The sequence below is a fragment of the Spermophilus citellus genome (assembly GCF_964194105.1).
Source record: "Spermophilus citellus genome assembly, chromosome: 19".
Taxonomy (NCBI): domain Eukaryota; kingdom Metazoa; phylum Chordata; class Mammalia; order Rodentia; family Sciuridae; genus Spermophilus; species Spermophilus citellus.
In genome coordinates, this window is record NC_138201.1 from 2,465,758 (window position 1) to 2,487,759 (window position 22,002).

The following is a 22,002-nucleotide window of genomic DNA, read 5'->3' on the forward strand; positions in this document are numbered from 1 at the left end:
AAAATCCTCTTGGTAATTAAGTCCAGTCTGTTGAGTATTGTCATTGGTGTGTCCCAGAGCACAGAGCTCAGCAGATAGCACATGCTCAGTTAAGGCCGAGTGACCGCATCCGTTTGATAACACTTTGCTTTTTGTCTCAGAAAAGCACCCTGAATGTGGAAGTAGCGGGTCAACTGTAAAATCAAGTTAGGAGAAGCAGGCTGGGTGGGGTAGTGTGAAGCACATGGGCAGGTATTCCCAGAGCATGGAAAAGAGACTCAAGGGACAGCACCCAGACGTGGGCATGTGTGATGATGAGTGACGCTGGCCCCCTGTGCATTTTTTGTCTGCATTAATTTTCTGCAGCGAGCCAGTTCATTGCTTGGAGCATGATATGTTAAGGTTCATGTAACTGTTAAAGCTCCAGTTAATGAATTCTCAGTACATAGGCTGCACATTTACTGTGGTGTGTAGTGTCCCCTCACATCTAGTGGCTTTGAGTGGAACTATCAGCCTAGCCACATTCATTTTTTAAAAACAACGTCTCACGTCGATTCCCAGTCTAGGCAGTTCTGCTACTCCACAGCGTGTTTCTTAAAACCGACCACAGGGGGTAGAGGAGAAACGGGATCGAGAGCACCGTATGGAAAAACTCTGGAAAAGAAACGACGGGAACCTAATAAAAACGGTGGGCAGTTTTGCACGTGTTAAACGGCTGTGTGATGCACCCACACGGTCAGCCGGGCGCTTGCCTTGAATACGCCCAGGAGGCTGCTCCTGGGGGTGGCCTCAGGAGGGCTGCAGCTCGTGAGCCGGGAGAGTAGGAGGAAGGAAGCGTCTCTGGAGCTGGTCTGGCCGTAGCGCTGGATCGGATGTGGTGGGCGTGGTGCCCAGCACATGTGACCTCGAGAAGTGGGTGGTGGGTGGGTGCACCCAGGATGTCTAGTGGGCACAGTCATGTGTCAGCACAGAAGCCTCCGTGGGGTGATGCCCAAGTTGTTCCCTAAAAACTGCACTGGGACAAATCTGTGATTCTTAAATGGCACAGGGACGGCACAGAGACAGGTGAAGTGCTGCTGCCCGTGTCCCAGGTGTGTCAGGAGCTCAGTGTGGAGCCAGTGTCCCTGTTCCAACCCCAGCAGGTCCATGGAGGATGTGAACCTGGTCCCCCTTTGTTGTGACCAGGGACAGATGTGGGACAGTACTCCTCCCGTGGAGGCTGCATAGCCTTCCTCGGCAGCTGACCAGAGGCACCAAGTTCCTAATCCTCCACAGCTTGCAGTTCCATTGCCAGATGGACTGCCCAGTAAAGCCAGTGGCCTTAAACTTGGAGCATTCTAGGTCCTGGTCAGGGAGTCTATCCTTGAACATAAACCCGCTCCATAGTTACCAGATGCTGCTGCGAGAAACCCTCGTTACAGACGGAGCTCGGCCTGAAGCAGAGGGCTTCGTCCGTTTCTCTGAAACTCTGCGACAGCGAGGGAGGACGGGTCTGTCATAGCAAAAGTGATTTTCCAGGAAGAAAATGCTCTAGGGAGGTGTGAGAAGGACACTCCTCAAAAGGCCCGTCGGCTGAGATCCATTCCTGAGGCCATTTGGACGGCAGAAATCTCTCCCGCTAGATTTTGATAGGCCTGAGCGTTTGTGTCCCCAGAGCCCCAGCAGTGGCGTGTGCTAAGTCACCTAAGTGCTCATGAACCCTGGCTGTGTGGGGTGCCCGTCTGGTGGGTGTCGCAGTGCCCTCTTTATGGAGACCAGGGGGAAGTGTCTCTGGTTTCAGTACCACAGATGACGGCTCCTGCACAGCTCTGGGTTTTTCTGTTTTATGGACACACTTAGTCACGGTCTGATCATACCTTCTTCCTCTTCATGGTCACAGATGTGTTTGCTTCCAACCCTACTTGTTTTTTTAAATTTAAACCAAGAGAAACCCCACTTGCCAACGTGTGTGCTTGAATTACCAGCATCTGCTGAAGGGGTGGATCTGGCCACAGTGGGGTCCCATGTTTCCATGGCAACCGGGGGATCCAATGGAGAGGTGCCGCCATTTTCCTAGCCTCTGTTCAGGCTGGTTTGCTCTTTCACCTTGCCCTCCTGAGCTTTGAAGAGGGTGGATTCCGAGCCTGTGGCCTTGGCTTGATCTCTGAGACTCACTGCATCTGGTTTTCTGAGATCCCTCCTAGCAGGACCCCTCCTTGGCTTCTGATGACATATGGGTGCTTAACACTGGTTCCACAGCCTCACTAGGCAGGTGGCCATGTGCTGGTGACACCACCTTCTTGTCTGCCTCCGCCCTCCCTGTCCCCCTGTGAGGAGCAGATGCCTCTCCTTGCCCTGGGCTGTTGGGTTTCCGCCTGCTTGTTCTGTTACATGGGGACTGGAACTCACGTGCCACTCGGCCCCCTGTGCCACCCGGACTCCTGTGCCACCCGGACTCCTGTGCCACCTGCCCTTGGCAGGAGAACAAGCTTACAGCTGAGAGGTGGGGGAGGGGATTGAGGGGACCCTGCGTGTGCCTTTCATGTGGCACCTTTGTCTTGAGGGGTTGTAATTTTGAAGGTGGCGAGATTTCTCTAGACAGCAGAGACACGCGGATACCCTGGTGGCCTCCCGGGGAAGGGGAAACGGTGGTTTCTCCCGAGTCTGTTTTTCCATAGCTGACCACCTGGCAAAATCACTCTGGCCAAGATGGGCTGACCGAGGGACATTGGAAAGAGCCAGGGCTTTGTGAACACTGTGTCTGTCACCAGGGCTGAGGAATCAAAACAAGACCTTTGTCACACGTTTCCTCCAGCGCTCGTGGAGGGTTCCAGTGGGTTCCGTTCATGTCACCTCTGAGGTCATGTGAAGAGTTTAAAGCAGCTACTCGTCAGAGCCCGGTGATGAAGAAGATGGAGGGGCGTAGGTTGTACGTTTCTCTGTCCCTGGCAGTGTTGTGCCTGGCTGGTCCCACAGGGGAGCTGGTAAGAGAAGCCTTCTGGAATGTTCAGGTCCTCAGACTCTTGTGGACACCGTCAGGTTGGTAGAAGTGGTGACCCCTGTGCAGCTCCTAACTGCAGCCCCTTTTCACTCCGGAGCAGCCAGCCCAGGGCTATCGCTGCCCGCCTCTAGAGTGCACTTGTCACATCTTTGGGTGATTCATGAGAACGCATGGCAATATGGAAATGTATAGGGACAATATTTTAAAAGTCAGCTTTTTGCACCAGGACTTAACTGAGCAAAGATCCTCCCAGAATGCCTTGCATCTAAGAAGATAGCTGGAGGGCCCTGACATACATCGAGGTGTCCGGGTGCTGCTGTTCTGCAGGTGAGGCCATGGTTAACGTCAGGGTGTGGTGATGATCAAGTTAATATGTATTAGCCAGGTGGGGTGGTGCACGCCTGTGATTCCAGCTGCTTGGGAGGCTGAGGCAGGAGGATTACAAGTTCAAGGCCAGCCTCAGCAACTTAGTGAGGCCCTGAGCAATTTAGCAAGACACTGCATCAAAATAAAAACTAAACAGGGCTGGGGATGTGGCTCAGTGGGCACCCCTGGGTTCCATCCCCAGGCTGCATGTCTGTGCCAAGTGTCCTTCTCACCATGTCTCACGGCCTCTGGGGATGGACAGTTCTCATCCTGGTTTTGCACATGAGGAAGCTGAAGGTCCAAGGGTCGGACAGCTTCCCTCTGGGTGCCCAGCTAGTGACAGAGAATAGGTGCTTACCTTCGTACTTCTTCTCCCCGACCCCGGGCCTGGGCTGGGTCACCTCATTCCCAGCACGTCCTGGCAGAGGTGGGAAGCTCGTACCTGGTGTCTCCAAGGCCTGCTGCCCTGACACCCTGCTCCTTCCTCCTCCCTCCTCAGAGCTGTGCCTGCCTCCGGCTTTCTGCAGCAGGACTGTCATCGCAGGTACCCATGCCCGCCTTGGTGGCCAGTGCACCTCGGTGGCCTTGCTGCTCAGGACGTCCCCTGGGCTTTCTCTGAGGACCCTCAGGGCACAGTTTCACTCTGTCAAACCCCATGGGTTTATCGTCAGCTCTTGGGATTCCAGAGGTTCCTCTCCCCCGGGCCAAGCAGTCACCTATGTGTGTCTTCGACTCTGTGAATCCTCTCTGGGGAGAGTCTGCGGTTTTCATACGATGCCCAGTGCAGTACTTGACAACAAAGTTGAAGATATTATTGTTGATAGGATTCTTCTCCTTTCCCCAAATAATAAGAACCTGGAGGGAAAGAGCGTCTCTTCCTCTTGCTTATTTCCCTGGGTGAACACAATGATGTCTCTGGGGGGGTCCGGATGAAGGAAGGAACTTCCGACGGGGTTGCAGGACCTGGGGTGGGGAAGGTGAACCCAGATCCAGCCTGTACCACGAATTGAGGTCCCACTTTGCAGACCCTCTGCAAGTGGCTTTATCTCTCCGAGCCCCTTGTTCTCTGTGGTCAGTGAGCATCCTCACAGTGTCCAAGGGTTGCTGTTGAGAGCTAGAATAAGGTGTTTCCCGTGAGCTGCTCAGCGTGGGATCACGTACCTACAGTCTGTACCTAGCTGCCCTGGTGATGATACTCAAGGACCTTTGAAACGGGCCAAGGGAAGCAGGTCTCACAGTTTTCCTTGTGACTACTGTAGAGGTACCAAACCTTCAGAGGGAAAGGACAGCGTTCATGCACTCTGGGTCTTCAGGTCAGGACCACCCGCGGTCCACCCAGCAGGTGCTGGGCAGCTCTCTCCCTGAAGTGGTGGCCTTTGGCATCCTTTCCGGTGGCTTCTCCTAGGCCCCAGCAGGCGCGGGTTCCAGACGGTCACCTAAAACGCCAGCTAATGGAAATTTCGTGATGTGGGCACTTTGCCCCAGAGGGTTTAGACATATGCTTTTTGTGTTTAAATCAACAGAAAAAAGTGCAGCTAAAGCTGGCCTCGTGGGTGATTGTTGAAGTGGCACTTTCTTGGCGTGTTCCCGGAGCCCCTGCACCGGGCCCTCCCTCTCCCTCCTCTGTGTGTCCCAGGTCCATACAGCAGGTCAGACAGAAGGCAGGGACCGGCTGGGCACCATCGTCCATTTACCCAGTGAGGATGAGGAGTCCCCTCTAGAGGGGACATACAGGCTCTTCATCAGGGCCCAGCAGAGCGCACACTGGCAAGGAGCAACGTTGAAACGCACCTGGATCTTCTGACCTCCGGCCCATCAGTGTGCACTAAATATGGAAAAGGTGGCCCGTGGTTCCTGACCACAGGGCATACTGAGCTGGACCTGAGGGACGTAAGGGGGGGGGGGGACTCACACTGTTCTCATTTTTCTTTTCTTTCTTCTTAAAAAAATTTAAAGCTTCTGCTGTTTATTAGTGGTAACTATGACCTTGGCTGAGTCTCTTGCAAATATTCTTTAAAAACAAAATCCTGAAAATGGACAGCACCTTTCTTCATGATCACCCAGACCTGGAAACAGCCCGACTTCCACTGGAGGGAAGATGAGCTGTGGTTGGTTGTGTAACAGACGCTGATTGGCTGTAAGTGTGAGCAGTCACTGAGGCCTGCCGCTGTGACGGGGACTCGGGACCCTTGCTGTGGTGTGGTGGGGGGCGACCTAAAGCCTGTGTGCTGTGGGATTCCCTTTGCACAGCGTTCCAGGAAAACAGAGCTCCAGGCCCCGGGAGCTGCTCAGCAAGGTCTGGAGTAGCAAGGGCGTGTGCTGGGCGTGCTGGGGACCCGCAGTTTCCCTCTTGCCCCTAGTGGTGGTCACATGACTCTGCATTTCAAAGCATACTACCTTGGGCCCCCAAAGAAGAATTTTCTGTTTATAAATAAAAACAACATAAAAAGGGCCATAGCATCTACTCAGCACCATCACAGGAGAAACGTTGCTTTGTAAGGATGAGGACAGAACCCCAGAGAGGTCATGTGGACCCCATATATATTTACGGGCTACCTGCGATCCTGCAGTGCTTCATGGAGCATCTCCTGGGAAATCCCGACCCCTGCAGACCTCTCCTCAGTGAAGGTGCACAAGCAGCCGTACGGTCATTGTAAGGTTATAGTTGTATTGTGGACTGTCAGCAGATGAGGGACTGTCCAGCAGGGGTCTGGAAAGATTATTAAGGCAGCGAGGAGGAATGTTTGTCAAGAAATGGTCTTGAAGAGTGGCGGTCCTCAGTGTGTGTGTGTGTGTGTGTGTGTACATATATACTTTTAATTGAAGTAGCGCGATCCTGCAGAGCAGTGTGCAGATCTCACACACACTGCCCGGTGGGTGCTCACCACTGACCAGCTCCTTCGTGGGAGATGACGGTTGTAGCACCAGGGCCACCTCCTGTGCACAGGGTGGCTGCCCGGGCCTCCTGCACCCTGGGTGGGTCATGCCTGGGCTTTATTCAAGCCAACAGAATCACGGGGCATGTTCTCACACCTGGATTCGTCTGTGGGGTACCATGTGAGCTGCACGCTTTCTGGTTTCATGTGTCACTCATTCTGAGTGTCGCCTTCTGTCCTTAACGAGATCTGATGTGGCCACAGGTGCTCTGATCTGAGCAGTGTCACCGTGGATGTTACACTTGCTTGCTTTCCGTACACCTTTCTGTTCCACATGTGCACCCCAAGAGGTGGGATGAGTGGGCTGCCAGGTGTGCTCACTCCAAGCCTTGGCAGGCAGTGCAAACATTTCCCAGAAGTCTTTGCACGGGCGTATACACCTGGTGGCGGCGTGTGGTGTTCTGCCCTGCCTCTCACTGACATTGGGCATGCAGCACTCCTGTGTTGACTGACCAGTGTGCGGCTTTCTGCATAGAGGAGGGTGCTGTGTAACAAGTGTACTCGAGGTTGGAGGGAAACCCAAACAAGGGTGTGAGCTAGAATTGGAGCATGAATTAGCTGGGACATCAGAACGGGCAAGTCCAGGGAGGACACATGGCCCCTGATTGCATTGGACATTCTTTCACTGTTGACTGATGAGCCATTAATGCTCCTCAAGTAGTTGCCTGAGAACAGCAAGCCCCTGCTTTATGGAGCATTCTCTGCAGGGTGGACTGGGGGAAGCCCAGAGCCCGGGCCACAGTGGAACTGCGTCAGATGACCGTGAGGACAGAGGAGATGCGGTGTGGAGGTTGGCAGATGGGACGTGAAAGCACCTGCTCCTTGGAGGGCCAGGGCAGGAAGAGTGAAGGACCCGGCCCCGGTGGTTCCAGAGCGGGTCATGACTGCACCAGCTCCGTCCTTGCTGTGGTGTCACACCTGGAGTCTCCGGCTCCTCACTTCCCTCCCGTTCCTTATTTTTAATGCTTCTCATTACTAAATTCGTCTTAAGTATGGGAAACCATCTCCAAGCTCTTCACTCCCCAAGGTGCCACCACCTGAATTCTATACTAATCATGCTGTTGCTTTTCATTAATCTACCATCCAGGGACATGTCCCCAAATTGTGCTGGGGACCACATGGCAACGCCGTGTGCCTTGCCCTCCATCGCCCACGCCATGTGGGCCACTCATGCTCACTGCTCTGCCGAGTCCCCAGCTGATGACCTGTTCGCTCTTTTTCTTTTCTTTTTCTTTTTTTAAAGAGAGAGAGAGAGAGAGAGAGAGAGAGAGAGAGAGAGAGAGAGAGAGAGAATTTTTAATATTTATTTTTTAGTTTTTCGGCGGACACAACATCTTTGTTTGTATGTGGTGCTGAGGATTGAACCCTGGCCGCATGCATGCCAGGTGAGCGCGCTACCACTTGAGCCACATCCCCAGTCAGACCTGTTCACACTTAACCTCTTACCCCTTGACACACTGACCCGAGCACTACAGTGGATGGTAAAGTCTAGCACATCCATGTACTGCATCCCACAGACTTGGAGGGTGTCTAGTGAACTCACCGAGACTCATGGCTCATAACTTAACACTTATAAGAACTCCGGGCCCCTTTGTTTTTCATATTTGAGACGTGCCTATTTTTCACATAGAGCTTTCCATTGTGGCACTAATGACATTTGGGGTCAGACAGTCCTTGCAGGGGCCATCTGGAGCACTCTAGGATAGTTAACACCATCCCTGGCGTCCACTCTCAAAAGGCCAGCAGCACCCACCTCCCCATCTGCAAATATCAAAACTGTCTCCAGCACCGTCTGATGGCCCTAGGGACAGAGTTGTCCCTGGCTGAGAAGTAGTGCTGTGAAATCTAAGCGTTCCGTGACAGGCATCAGTTGCTGTGACTGAGAGAATACAGGCCCCAGCCTTCTTCCCACTTCCCCACGGCCCCCTCCCAACGGCCCCCTCCCAGCATGCACGGCGGTATTTTCTTTTGCCTTTGGCGGTGGACTTTTCTTGGTGCTGGAGATCAGCCTCTCCTGTTACCAGGGCCTTGGTGTCTTTACTTCACAGGCCTGGTGAGATCACCAAGCTCAAAGCACTTCCTTTTTTTTTTTATTTTTTAGTTGTAGATGGACACAATATCTTTATTTATTTATGTTTATGTTGGTGCTGAGGATCAAACCCAGGGCCCCACTCTTGCTACGTAAGCGCTCTACCACTGAGCCACAGCCCCTCAAAGCACTTTCTGATTGCTTCCATCCTCCATATGGGGAGGGGAAACATGCATATTTTTGCATTGTTGGCTTAAATCCTATAATAAATGTGTTAATAAATCAAAGTAAAAACTGCCAGTGAATGATGTGCATGTTAGAAACACATTTTATAGCATTATTGATACTTTGACATAAATTTGGGTTAAAGAGTGCTAGAAGAAAATAGGCAGAATTAGGTAAAATGATTGGAATTTTCAGCTTTGGAATGAAAATGTAATATATTTGAATTAAAAGATATTCAGGTAGCAAATGGCTCTCTCATAACTACCAAGTTATTGCCCCTGAGTATAACTAATGCAAACTCACTACACGTGTGTGTGAATCTCAACGCATTATGATTGGCTCCACCTAGTGTGGAAAGTATTATATAGCTGGCCAAAAACGGTACGAAGAATCTCTGTTGGTACTGCATGAAACTAGAAGAAACCAAAGCACAGCAAAACCGAGCCACTGGTCACTCTGTGCCCCAGAAGGTGACACCTCTGGAGATATCACATCAGTGGGGAGAGGCCTCCCCGCAGGTTGAAGTGCCCGCCTTGGGCACTGACCCCTGCTCTGGAGCAGCCCAGCAAGAGGAATGTAGCTGGCCCTCCTGGTCCAGGCTGTGGCCCCTCCCCGGGGAATCCCAGCTGAGAGTCTCCCAGCTGACAGGTGGGGCCGGCTTCACGCTGGCTTCAGAGACTGCGAGGCTTTGTTTTATCAGAGACATTCTCGTGGCTCTTAGCCTGTCACTGCAACAGAGTGGCTGCTATTTCTGGGCTGCCTTTAATCTTGTGTCCACTGATGGGACCTGACGCAGTCCTGGTTTCTCTCCATCGCTGCATCCCGTATTTTGCTTATTTTAGAGAGCCCGTGTTGTTCTTCTCTAAAGACGTCTCAGGTGGAGGGACGTGTAACAGGAACACAGTGGAGTGGGGGGCCTTGGAGGGGCGTCCCAGGGAGCAGCCCTGGGAGGGGCTCCAGTTTCTTGGAAGCAGAGGCCAGCGTTGAGTGCTTGGGGGCATTCTCATCAGAGCGCCCTGAGATGAAGGAACCCTAAGGGCCTTTCGCCCTGAGGCTCCCTGGTGCCTTAACACGGACTGGTTTGAGCCCTTCCTGATCCCACACTTCCCCAAACAGTTCCAGGTGTGTCCCCTATTCGATGAAGGCCATCACACCCCTACGACTCCCCCAAACCCAGCTTCCCCTCCAAAGCCTGTCTGAGTGATTCTTTTTGGAGTAAGTCCTTACTTCTTAACAAGTATAAACTGCGCTGATGTTTTTTTTTCCTTCCTTATAATCTCACGTTGTCTTGGTCTCTTTTCTAGCCTGATTAGATTATTTGAGAATATCGATTCTGCTTCATGTTTCTTTCTAGTGAATGCCATTCACTTAACTCGGGCTTGGCGGAAACCTTTAGGGAAGCCTGCTGGATTCTCTGTTTGGTTTTAAAAGTCAGATCCTGGTCACAGGTGGCTAGAAAGAGGACCAAGGTCATTAAACCGTTCAATGAAGGCAAGCAGTCATTGAACGAGTCTTGGTGTGGAATTGTACCCAGCTGAAGGGTGAAGGGGTGACCGAGGCAGCACGGCTCACCTTCGCGGACCTCAGGGTCCAGCGTGGGGAGAGGGTGCAGGCATCGAGGCGCCTCCCCTGAGCTGTGAGTTGGAATGCGTTGGCCTTTGTGATGACCAGGTAGTGGCTTGAACTTGACACAGAGCGCCGTCCTACAGTAGGAGACAGTAGGGTACAGGTCTTCATGTCTGCACCTGGTGATGGCCTCACGCCCCGCCGTCCCTCAGTCACTATATTTAAATAAGAGGATCAATAAGCAACAGGTGTGATATGAAGATTGTGGCACATTTAGGGTGTGGCAATACGACAAGGGACTCTCCATGTTCCTTGGCTTTTCCTTCCCCTTGTAAAAAGGAGGCAGAGACATGATCTCATTGCCTTTTCAAATATTCAGGTTTCCAAAGACGCACCTAGAAAGGAAACCGCACTGGGGCTGACCCAGCACGAGGAGCCAGTCAGCATCGTTGTCCCCAGGAGCGACATCCTGGAGGCAGAGGTGGCAAACCCTTGCAGTTTCCATGTCGTCCGTTTGAATTAGTGGTCTGAGCCGTCAGCTACCCCAAACATTCCTGCTAAGAACGAGGGGTCTGTGGTTCGTCATAGACGTGTCTTAAACACACGCAGCACTGCCTAGGTACAGTAGATGCTCACTTACGAATGTTGGGTGAAGGGTTTCTTTTTTTTATGTTGTTTAGTTTTCAATGGATCTTTAATTTTATTTATTTATATGTGGTGCTGAGAATTGAACCCAGTGCCTCACACATGCTAGGCAAGTGCTCTACCAAAGCCCCAGCTCCCAAGTAAAGGGTTTTTAATTGTTTCTCTATTTTGTATTCATGGTTTTCTACTTTGAAATAAACCATTAATTTTTTTGTTATGAGCAGCTAGATAAGCCCGAAACGGAGTGCTCATTATTCTACCTGTATCTCCTGGCCTGTGACGTCTGGAAGTTAATTCCTACTTAGTGTTACAGGGAGAATTGGACAGCTTTCTTAGTTTTTCAGGATATGGGACTTGATATTGAAAGCAAAGGTGTCATTTATCTTGTCTATTACTTTGTGAGAGTATTACTTGAAATCGCATCGGCTACTGGTGTAAAATATCGGTTATTTCAACTTTTACTATGAACACAAATATCCACTTTGATTATAGGCAGGACTCCTGGAGTGTGAATTAGGCCCGGAAAGCTAATGTGCGTGGAGCTCATGGTGACTGATTGGATCTAATCAACAGACAGGAAGGATTTTTGTGCAGATATGATTTTTCTCGTCTTTAAATCCTGTTGGCTCAGCATAACTGAAACAGGATGTCATTACTGTGAGAGTATTTGAAATGCTTCGAATGTTTGGGAAATTTGGCTATTAATACAGATTAGCATGAGGTGATCTACTGAGCACGGAGAGGTTTGATTTATTCCAGTTTTCCTTATTCAAATGCCTGATTTCCTGCTGGATCCTAGGTTGTTCACATAGTAGACATATGAATTAAAAACACTCTTGACACCTTGAACTAACACAGAAGGTCCCTGTACTAGACATCTTTTTTTTTTTCCAGCTAAGAAAACTGTTGAAAAGGCACAGTTTATTATCAGAAGTCAAGATGGCACCATCTCGGTGTTTAGTTATCCACTATGAACATGTTTGCCCATTTGTCTCAACCTTTCCTGAACTTGCGTGCATTTGAGACCCGTGGAGCCCCTTCAGATACCAGGGTTCAGCACCCAGTTTGCCCTAGAACTGGGCATGCTCTGAGGCAGGGTGGCTGAGTTTGCTTCGCCTGACAGAGTTCTAGAATAGTCCTCGTAAATGGCATTGCCTCCATCGTTGCTGCTTTTCAGCCTGTGCCAAGTGCTTCTCAAACCTTATGCCAGCCAGCCATCATGCTGGTCTGTGACCTAATGGGTCATCTTAATGCTTTGTGCTGTAGACACAGAGCCTGAGACCCTGAGGTTAGACCTGTCCCAGGTAAGGCTGGGACGTCAGTGGATTGGTGAGGTGTGTTTGCACTCGTGCACGTCTACAGTGGACCACCCTCTGTCTTCTTCAGTTGGAGACAGGTGCTAAGTTTGCATCCACTGGGGAGACATGACTGTCGTTCAGACCTCACGGAGGGCCTCGTCCGTGGGTTTGAACCTCTGCCCAGGTTGCTCACCACACCTGTGCGAGCCCAAGCTCTAGCACTGTGGTGGCTCCCCCAGCTCCTGAGCAGTGGCATCTGGCCTTCAAGATACCTCTGCAGTGCAGCTCCCTTCCTGGCCCACAGGTGGGGCGTCACAGCTTGTCAGCGGGGATGTGTTCTGACAGATGCGCTCAGGCCATGCTGCAGTGTGGGGTCACAGAACACACTTGAGCAAGCCCGGGTGGTAGAGGCCGAACACTCAGTGTGGCCTCTGTGTATGGAGGAGAGCTGCGGAAGCCTGAGTCACAGGAGGCCGTTGTCAGGGTGACAGTGCACACTGTGTTGGAGTGAGCTCTCCCCACTGCTAGGGACTGAACCCGGGGGCGCTTTACCTCTGAGCAGGTCCCCAGCTCTTTAGTTTTTATTTTGAGCCAGGGTCTTGCTAAGTTGCTGAGGGTGTCATTAATTTGCAGAGGCTGACCTTGAACTTCCTCCTGCCTCAGCCTCCCAAGAAGCTGGGATCACACTCGGGCACCTCCCCTTCTGATCCCAGCTCACTTGGGCGCACTGTTTTGACGTAGGAGGGAACTCTAGTAATAAGAAGTACTGTGTCTACAGGACCTAAACCGGTCTCAGAGTCCCTCACTATCAGGTCTTAGGACTGTGCATGTGTGTTTTCACATGACTGGCATCGACGGGGGCACGTCACACCAGCCCACCAGACATGTGGCCACTGCCTTGTCCCTGATGCTGTGACGGCGGTGCGGTCACCAGGTGGGGAGAAGCGTTTGGCTCTGCTCCATCTCGTGGGACCACCATCTGTGCTCTGGGGTCAACTGAAGTGTCCTTGTTTGGCCCATGACTGGGACAAGGACATGTGGCTGACAGAGCTGCTCTTGCCTCCTTACCTCGGCCCCTGTCCCCCTCTCCTCCTCGGGCCATAAAGGACTCGGTGGCTTTTGAGCTGCTGGTGTCCTCAGTGCCCCTCAGGTGCCAGTACAGGAAGGGCGGATCCGTCTTCCTCAGTAGCCAGGACCTAGCCAGGGGGCCCTCGGTGGCCACTTCCGGTTGTAGCGCCGAGTGGTGTCTCCCTCCTGCCTGGAATGAGCACCGAGGTCGAGACGGTGACGATGACGGTGCCCTTCTCTGTTTTGCTCCTGACCCCTCTTGAAGGAAAGGCAGAGATGTCGCATGGTTACTGGTGCCTTGATTTTTTCATTATATTTAAAGTTACAAACAAAAAACCTGAAATGCCCTTTTTTTTTTTCTTTTTAAATGGGTTAGGGGTTAGGGAAAATACCGAAGTTTTCAAGTTCCAAAGTGGAAGGTGGGCTGCGCTGTGACCTGTGTTGTGGGCAGCTCTGCTCTCCTCCACCCCTCCCACACACTGGTGACAGCCTTATCTTTTCATCTTTATTTACCTCGATAAGGAAAGTAAATCGCCTTTTTACTAAATTTCCCCTTTGGAGAGATTGTCGAAGCAGCGTCCTCTCCCACCCACCAGCCTTGTGCCGTCTCACCTACTTGGCTCCTGCTGCAGTTCGTGGCCTGCTGATTGCCAATCCCGGTTGACATTCACTAACAGCAGAGAGCCCTCTGAATCTCCTCCGAGGTGGGGGTGAGCAAATCTAAGTGAACCCTGAGAGTCTGTCGGAGAGCTCGAGGTAGGGGATTATTCTGTAATTGTATTATTTTTCTTTATGTGCAAGAATATAATGATTACAGTGAAGTTTTTCAATTAATGAAAGAAACACAAAAATTAAACCACGTAGAAAAGAAGGCAAACTTTTTTTTTACTTATATTAATTAAAAAAATTGCAATATTATGGAAGGAGACTCATGTTTGCTCTCCAAAATAATCTTCAGTGAAGCTGCAATAATCACGTGGATTTTGTTAAAACAATACCAAGGTAACAACAATATAAGTGACCTTCTATGAACTGACTTTTCCTCTTGCAAACACTCACTTCAGCTTTGCAGGTAATTTGAAGACGGTGGTCTGGAAGCCGTGACTATTTCTGGGTAAGGTTAGAGACCCCTCTGTTTATTGTCGTCCAACATTGGCACTGTAAGTCTGGCAGATTCTTCTCTGGGGTCATCTGTGGTGTCTGTGGTTGACTTTGGAGGTGCCTGTAGGTCTGGGGCTAATAGGTTCACAGTCCTGCTTCATGATCCGTCCAGGGACAGGAAGCCACCTAGTGATGGGCTGGGCAGGCCTCAGTCCTTTGGCTCTGGATCCGCTGTGGACTCTACCAGGCTGTGGACGCTGAGCACCCTCAGCTGAGTGTGGATGTCCTGTTGCTGAAGAGCAGGGGTGGCCTCGTAAGCACAGAATGTGGCCCTTGGCCATGCAGAAACAGCACCATCCCACGGTGGCTTACTGTACAGAAGCCCCCTCAGGGAATACGGTTATGCTCTAGAGTTCTTTCACATGAAAAAGTTTTTCTCGGGGCCTGGACCTTAAGATTCCAGGAGAACCTCTGCTTTTATAGAGCCGAGAAGGGTCCACGTGATTCACAGGTGAGTCAGGACACCTCCACCTTCTTGTCACTCGGGAGTGGTGCTGGGAGAGCTCTGGGACTTTGTTTTCTTAGTTGGAAAACAGCCGCAGGAACACTCGAGCCAAGGTACTGTTGTGCACATCTGTCCCTCAGTCTTTGCTTGAACATTCCTTCACTTCAGACGGAGTTAGAGACAGCCTCCCTGTGGACTGTACTTTTATTCTCAGGGTAGATTTTCCTCTCTGGCTTGTTGCGTAAGCATATGAACATTTCTTTAGGAATGTCCGAAGTCGGTTTTCCTGGGGGATCTTAGTCTCTTCTCATATCCTTTTCAACCTCGGTGAAACCAGGAGCAAGCAGCTCTTTCAGAGGATGCCTTGATATCGCTCTTGCAGGGAGATCTCTTCTTGGTAGGAGAAAAGAATTTTAAAAAAATGAAGATGAGAGAAAAACATGATCCAGTGGGACTCGAGAATCATCTCTTCAGGTGGTCACTTGTAGTAGACACTTCAAGTGGTCCCTTGTGGTCATTACAAGTGTCCTTCAGTCATGCTGCGACAGTTTCAAGTGAGAACGGTGGGACCAGTTCTTACCTACGCACCCCACCATGAAAGTGAGCTGGGTTGGCCACTGAAAAGCCTCCCAGGAGTACAGCTGCAGGGTGCCCTTCCTGAGGAACGAAAAGCCATGCTCAGATTACACTGTGCTGACCTCCCTGGCCTAGCTCTCACCCATCCATCCATCGCCCCTCACCACATAGCCCTGGAGCTCGGACCGGACAGCAGCCACTGCTGAGGGAGTGAGGACCAGGAGTCCTACCCTCTCAGGACGGGAGACAACAAAATTAGCAAGATTACAGGTTGGAGTGAGCGCTGCGAAGGAAACACAGGCAGAGGGGCTGGCCGGGAAGTCCCTCTGGGGCTGGACACCTGATCTGTAGAGCCTGATGGAGGACCAACCCGGAGGGTTGTTGTGGAGGCCGGGGGCCCAGGCTCCCTGCCCGCTCAGCAGGACCTGTGGGTGCCAGGCGTGGGTTGCTCTGCTCGAGGCACTGAGAAGGGCACCTGTCACCCGCTGGGTGGGTGTACAGACATTTGCGTTGAGGGGCCTCTGGTAGCCGCAGACTTTCCCAGACTTGAGCATGGTGGCAAGATGTGGGGAGAGGACCCGTGTTGGCCGTGGGCAGCTGCTGCTCTGTGGGGCCTCTTCCTGAGGCTTTCACTGCTCAAAGTGAGTCCCTGGTGGTACCCAGGGGACCCCCTTTAACAAGCCAAAAAACACATCCAACTTCTTTATCCTACAACTTATTTGTTCAAATAAGTGGAACTCTTTTCCTGTCTACCCATGAAGAGATCATTTTCAGAGAAGATATTGTATGTGCCTACATCTATTGCAATGTTATATTATGTATCAGTGGCTCCCAAATTAGACTCTTGTGAAGTCCTTTGAAAAACACAGAATCCCTCTCCAGGCCTCTGGAGGATTTCATTCACTCACTTGTTGGGAAAGATCTTGACGCTGATGCTCTTAGGGTCCGCTCACTTGTTTCAAGGGCAAGGCAAGGGGAAGGCTTCCCAGGGCTTCTGACGGAAGCACAGGTCAGGGAGCCTCAGCTGGGATAGTCTGCAGCTGTCCAGCCTGGGCGGGGCTCCCTGGGCTGTGTGTAGGAGGCGGTCCCGGCCAGTGGGGCGTCCAGTGCATGGCAGTGCTGGATGGCAACCTTTGTCAGGTAGTGAGGAGAGGCAGGACTTCCCTGAGAAGACCAATGGCCATTGAAAGAAAAATCAGAAGGAAGTGCTGTGCTTCTCAGGGCAGTAGGACGTTCCCTCCCCTTCAGATAAGAGTTCTGAGGTATGATAAGGGGTATGATAAGGGGTAGCTGTGCTTTTCTTCAGCTGTGTTTTGCACAGGACAATAGGTAAAACCTCTCATCTCTTTTCTGACCCCTTCAAAATAGAGATGGAGGTTTTCCTCCCCAAAATATGCCAAGTTAGCTTCCCAAGAAAATGTTGGCCTTGAACGGTTGATATTTTAAAATTCCATTTTAGGTAAGGTTCGGCTTTTACAGGGTCAGTGAGAATTCTTGGGACTGTGGTTTAGTCACTGCGATTTAGGATGGGAGTAGTAATGAAGATTGGAAATGCATCGAAGCACAGGTAATATTTATGTTCGAATTTGTTTTATTATTATTTTTTAATGTCATTCCCACCCTTCCCCCCACATAATATCAATTCTTTGCTTTTAAGTTTAAGGTTTAGGTAAGAGTGTGTGTACAAACTTGGGGTACACGTGTGGGCAGAGGAAATGGGCACATGGACTTGTTGTACACGGGAGCTCGATGTGTCTTAGAGACACCTGTGGGCTGCTTCTCCTCCCAGGGATGCAGCAGAGACCCAATGGCCATGGTCACTGGTGGTGTGGACACTGGTGGAGTGATTGTGAACACTTGTGCTTGGTCTTCAGAAGGAGGCAGTGTGCACAGCACTCCGAGAACTTTGCAGAGGGTGGCAGGTAACATACGGTGTGTATGTCATTGCTGTGTCCCAGAAGAGTCCTAAGGACACTAGTGCCTTCCAGATCTTTCTCAAATGCCACCATTAATTGAAACATGCCCCTTAAAAGTAATGTTACTTCAATATGCATGTCACTGGTCAGTGGACATCTGCCTTGGGTGGTGGAGAGTCGAGAAAAGAGCCAGGCGGTGGCTGGCAGCACTCCCACCACGTGTGCCATGTGGCTGGAATTGATACCACTGGTTTCGTGGTCAGCCTTGGAGAACCCATGGAGGGCACAGATTTTCCCGTGAGTAAGCATGTCATAAATCAATTTCCACTCTAAAATGTACCCAAGTGCTTTGTAAGTTAATGCAACCTCCAGTAGTGCCCGGGGTGGACAGTCCAGCTGGCTCTTGCAAGTCTCGCTGGGATGATTCCATCCTCTTGATTTCCTGCATGTATCTGCACTCTCTCAGGACCCTTGCAGTTAATTCTGTCTCCTATCTGGTTCTCAGCAGAGCTGCCAGAGAGAACTTTCTAGAAACTCAATGCTGTGCCCATTGCTCCCCTGTTTACAGCTTCTTGATGGTTTCCTCGTATCTTGGAGCAATGTTGGTGCCCTTTCCCTGCCCATGGGGTCTTGTGGGCCTGGCCCTAGATGCTGCTTTGGTCCAGTACCATGACGTCCCTCGCTGTGTCCCCCAAACACAAGGCCCTCCTGCTGACTTCCCACCTCGAGATTCTTACTGTGCTGTAATCACCTGGAAGACTCTTCCCACCCCAGTGCTGAGATCTCAGCCCAGGTTCCTGCAAGGAAGGCCCTCCGAGTTTTCATTGACAGTCATACTCACGTTCATACTTTTGGTCTTACATAGTTATAGAATGTGTTTCCCACATTCAGGACTGAAAACTTGGAAGCCTTTACACAGCGCCTGGGGCATAGCAGGTGTTGCGTAAAAATCTACCAAACCAAAGAATGAATGAAGGAACAAGGAATGAAGACAATCTGTTTGGCTGATAACGCTGGCTGGGTAGTTCCTGTTATGAAGGGGAATTTAAAAGGACAGTTTCGCGGCCCTGCGGAATCAGAGTTGGGTGACAGCTCCTGGGGATCGCGGTATTCTCCTCTCATTCAGGTTGGAGATGGGCTCCCAGGCCCGGGCAGGTGGAGGAAGCTGCCCAGGATGCACAGCTAGTCAGTGCCAGATGTCCTTGTTCTGACCTTTGAATGGTGGGAAGGGAGAAACACACACCTTCTCACAACTCTGAGAGGCATCTCTGGTGTGCTGGGTCTATAGGAGCCACATAAATATTTGATAATATCGATGTTGTCATGTCTGCATTTTAAAGGGTTTTTTTTTTTTTTTTTTTTTTTTTGAGAACATATATTGCTGGTTTTTGCCTCTTGTATACCAGGGCGCCCAGAGTCAGACAGGACAACGGTCTCGGGTTCCACAGACTGGGGGCTGGAGGTGTGTGGGTGCTGAAAGAGGGTGCCCATAGTCAGACACACCTTGTGTTTTACCGCCACCAGAGCCAGGCAAGGGCGGCTCTCCCTCTTCTCCTGGGGTGTGGGGGTGAGGAATGCTGCCTGTCAGCAGGAGGGCATGCCCAGCCTCCCACTGCAGAAATGCTCATGCCTAGATGCAGCACGCCAGAGCTGGGTGCTGAATTGATGCCTGGCGTCTCCCAGGTGAGGAGGCTGGGGAGCCACCCGCCCTCCCTCCTAGATGCTGTGCGTCCATTAAGTGTTAAAAATTCACTGGCATGTGAAATCACCCCTCCTTTCAAGTTCTTTAATAACGGGCAGCCCCCACAGGCCTGAACTGGTACCTGAGCTGGGGAGGCTAGCTCAGCCCCCCGCTGTGCTCCGGGGCTGCAGGATGGCTGTCTGGGGGTGCCTGGGTCCTGGAGGAGCCCCCTTTTGCAGGGTAAGGCTGCACTTTTGTCCTGCAGGTACTGTAGGTACTGGATTAAACAGGTCTGCTTTTGCAGACAGACACCAGGCACCGTTCTAGCGTGGAGCTGTGTTTGGATTGGAGTTTCCAGGGCCTTATCAGGAGCCACCCCTAGTGACACAGCCAGTGCCAGAACTAACTTTGACTTTCACTCTTCGCCAAGGGCTTGCAGAACACCTTAAAGGAGAAAAGATGGAGGCGCTTAGATTTCAGATGTTCATGCCATGCTCCTTTGAAAGCGTCTACCTGTAAGTCAAGTTTCCTTCTGGAGATCATCCCGGGGCTGCTTTGAAAGAGCGATTGCCTTTTTCCTTCTGGGGGAAGGGGGAGTCAGAGGGAATCATAAACACTGGAGCCGACACTCTGGCTGTGGCTGGGATCAACTGCAGCCATAACTGGAGGGTGGACGTGACATGGGCGGCTACTCATTTAGGGTGGGGGGCGTGGGGGGTGGAAGTTCTAGCCAGTGTCTTTGCCTTCCTGTTTAAGACAGAATATTGATCTTAAATCCATAGATGACAAAAACTGAGTGCTCGAGGCACCTGAGTTAGATGAGAGCTTGATTTCTGATGACAGGCAGACTGCAGTCCAGCTTTGGGCTCAATAGGAGAGAATTCTCTTCTGGGTACAGCTTGCTGGGCAGAGATAGTTCTCAAAACTGTCAAATCCACTGTAAGCCCTTTGGATTTTGGTCTTCTTCTCTCTCTGTCTCTCTCTCTCTCTCTTTTTTCCCACCTTGATTATGGAACAGCAATAGTTCTGCATTGATAAACATCTCATTTGTATTTTGGGATATTGATTTTGTTTCTTTGTTTTCTTTGAGGGGAAAGCAAAACATCCAGACATCAGAGTCTTCTGCCTGGCCTGTAAATGTAGAGCAAGTTTGAAATTGGCAGTTTTAGAGAAATGCTGAAACGGAGCCATACTAAGTGGGTGACCCCCACCCCCCCAACCCCGTACCCCTCTTTAACATTTACTTTCACTATTCGGTGATAAGATTCAAAAACAATGCTCAAGCGGTGTCCCTAAGTGAATAGGCATTCAAGCAAATCATCGTATGCAAAACCCACCTCTGGGGCTTAATAATTATTCACTGAGCGTTCCTGGGTCATGAGAGAAGTTCTGCTGTAGCCAGGGAGGCCCTGTGCTCAGCAGCTTGTGAAGGTGTGTTTCAAGGCGGCAGGAGTAGTGGAAAAACACTAGATGTGGCAGAACTATTTTTAGCATTTGATTCTTAAAAATAAAACCCCCATCAATGTATGTGTGGGCTAACGTCCATCAGTGTCAGTAGATACGACTTTTAAGAGGCCTCCTAAAAGGTAGTTTAAAAAGTGGTTTCTAATTTCTTGTGCTTCTATTTTTGCTGAAGTTGGCTTTTATAGATACTCTTGTCTGTATTTTTTTTTTGATTCTGTGTTATTAAAACAGTTAATTGCTCATCTCTCTAAAATGACACAGCATTTTGTGAACAAAGTCTATGTAATTAGGCATTTAAAATGTCATTATGCTAGAAATTTTATACATCTCTGCCTTATAAATCAGATAATAGCTGGGGAGATGACGTCTACTTTTGTGATTCACCTCCTACAGGAATGTTTTCTAGAACATAGTACCTTTTCCTCCTTCTTCTTCTTTCTTTTAACATTTCTTTAGTTGCACGATACCTTTACTTTATTTTTATGCAGTGCTGAGGCTCAAACCCAGTGCCTTACATGTTCGAGGTGCACGCTCTGCCACTGAGCCACAGCCTCCGTGCCCTGAGTACCTTTCTTTAGTACTAATTTTAAGCAAGTTAATGAGTGGTACTGTCAGATGAAACTTACCCATTCTGAGGCAGCATAAAGACAGTAGTAAGGCCAAACCTGAATTTATACCCAAACTAATTCTTGATTCTGATTTTTTTTCCCAGTTAACTGAAATATTTGCCACAGGAGCATTGCCTCCCATGGAAACCCCCGAATGCAGTTCCCAGCAAGCGCATCTCACAGAGCTGTGCTCTGAGCTGTTGCCCATTAACTTTCTGAGCAGGGCCCACTCTGCCCATTAATTGTCTGTTTTGTGTTTTCCTCTGGGAAAGCAAAGACACACCGTAGTGGAACGCCCTTTGAAAAACCCTAGGATGTTCAGGTACCTCTTCAGGAACTGAAGCACGTTGTCAAAGGACTCCTCATCTCACTCTTACTGACCACTCAGTCCGGGGCTCCTTCCTGAGCATCTTCCCTGTGGCAACACGTTTGATTTTCACCACGGCTTTCTGACCCCTGCTCTGCAGAAGGGGGAGCTAGAGTTTGGCCAGGTAAACAGTGCTGTTGGTCATAAAGCTAAGAAATGTGGGGTTAGCTTAGCTGCAACCCAGACCCCCCAGACCCAGGGCTTGTTCTCCTACCTGTTATATATATCAAGCACTTTCATTGAAATACTGTGTGAATGTGAATTTCTTCCTCTGCTTTTCTACTGAGTGAATTGCTCCCATCCCCATTCTTCTGAATCACCAACCTGCAACTCAGGTGAGCTTTCAAGGGGACATAACCTCTCTGGATGGTCCAGTTCTTGTCTGTCAGATAGCATCTCCTGAGGCAAGTTCACCACCAATTTTAAGGCAACTGTTTGGGGAAGGAGAAAATCCCTTTTAAATAAAGGTCCATGGGTTGGTTGTGAGATCTGACCTGGTTTTGGAAATCTTAAGAGTCTGTGCAGGACCAGTTCCTCCTAGGGTTAAGGGAACACGGTGGAACCCTGGGGCTGAGTTCCGTCACTGGATGAGGCCAGTTTGCTTCTTGACAGAAGGGGCTCTAAAACTATCATTGGACTCTCTGGGGTAGCATACTTGTTAGAACAGAGACACCAGATTTACTCATTGAACC

At 50.4% G+C, this 22,002-nt stretch overlaps 1 protein-coding gene across 11 annotated transcripts in view; it reads left to right on the forward strand.

Moving 5' to 3' along the window:
• Window positions 1-22,002, forward strand: part of MITF (melanocyte inducing transcription factor) — a gene marked incomplete at its 5' end in the record, with an annotated part of 183,013 nt that overhangs the window by 75,722 nt on the left and 85,289 nt on the right. For 2 of the 11 annotated variants that reach the window (XM_081275942.1, XM_081275944.1), the window contains one exon: window positions 19,274-19,386. The exons of 8 other annotated variants lie outside the window; for them this stretch is intronic. In XM_081275942.1, the coding sequence (XP_081132068.1) occupies window positions 19,331-19,386 (56 nt within the window). Of the gene's footprint in view, window positions 1-19,273; window positions 19,387-22,002 lie in introns of those variants that run through there. One more of the 11 variants, XM_081275943.1, reaches the window with a different exon arrangement.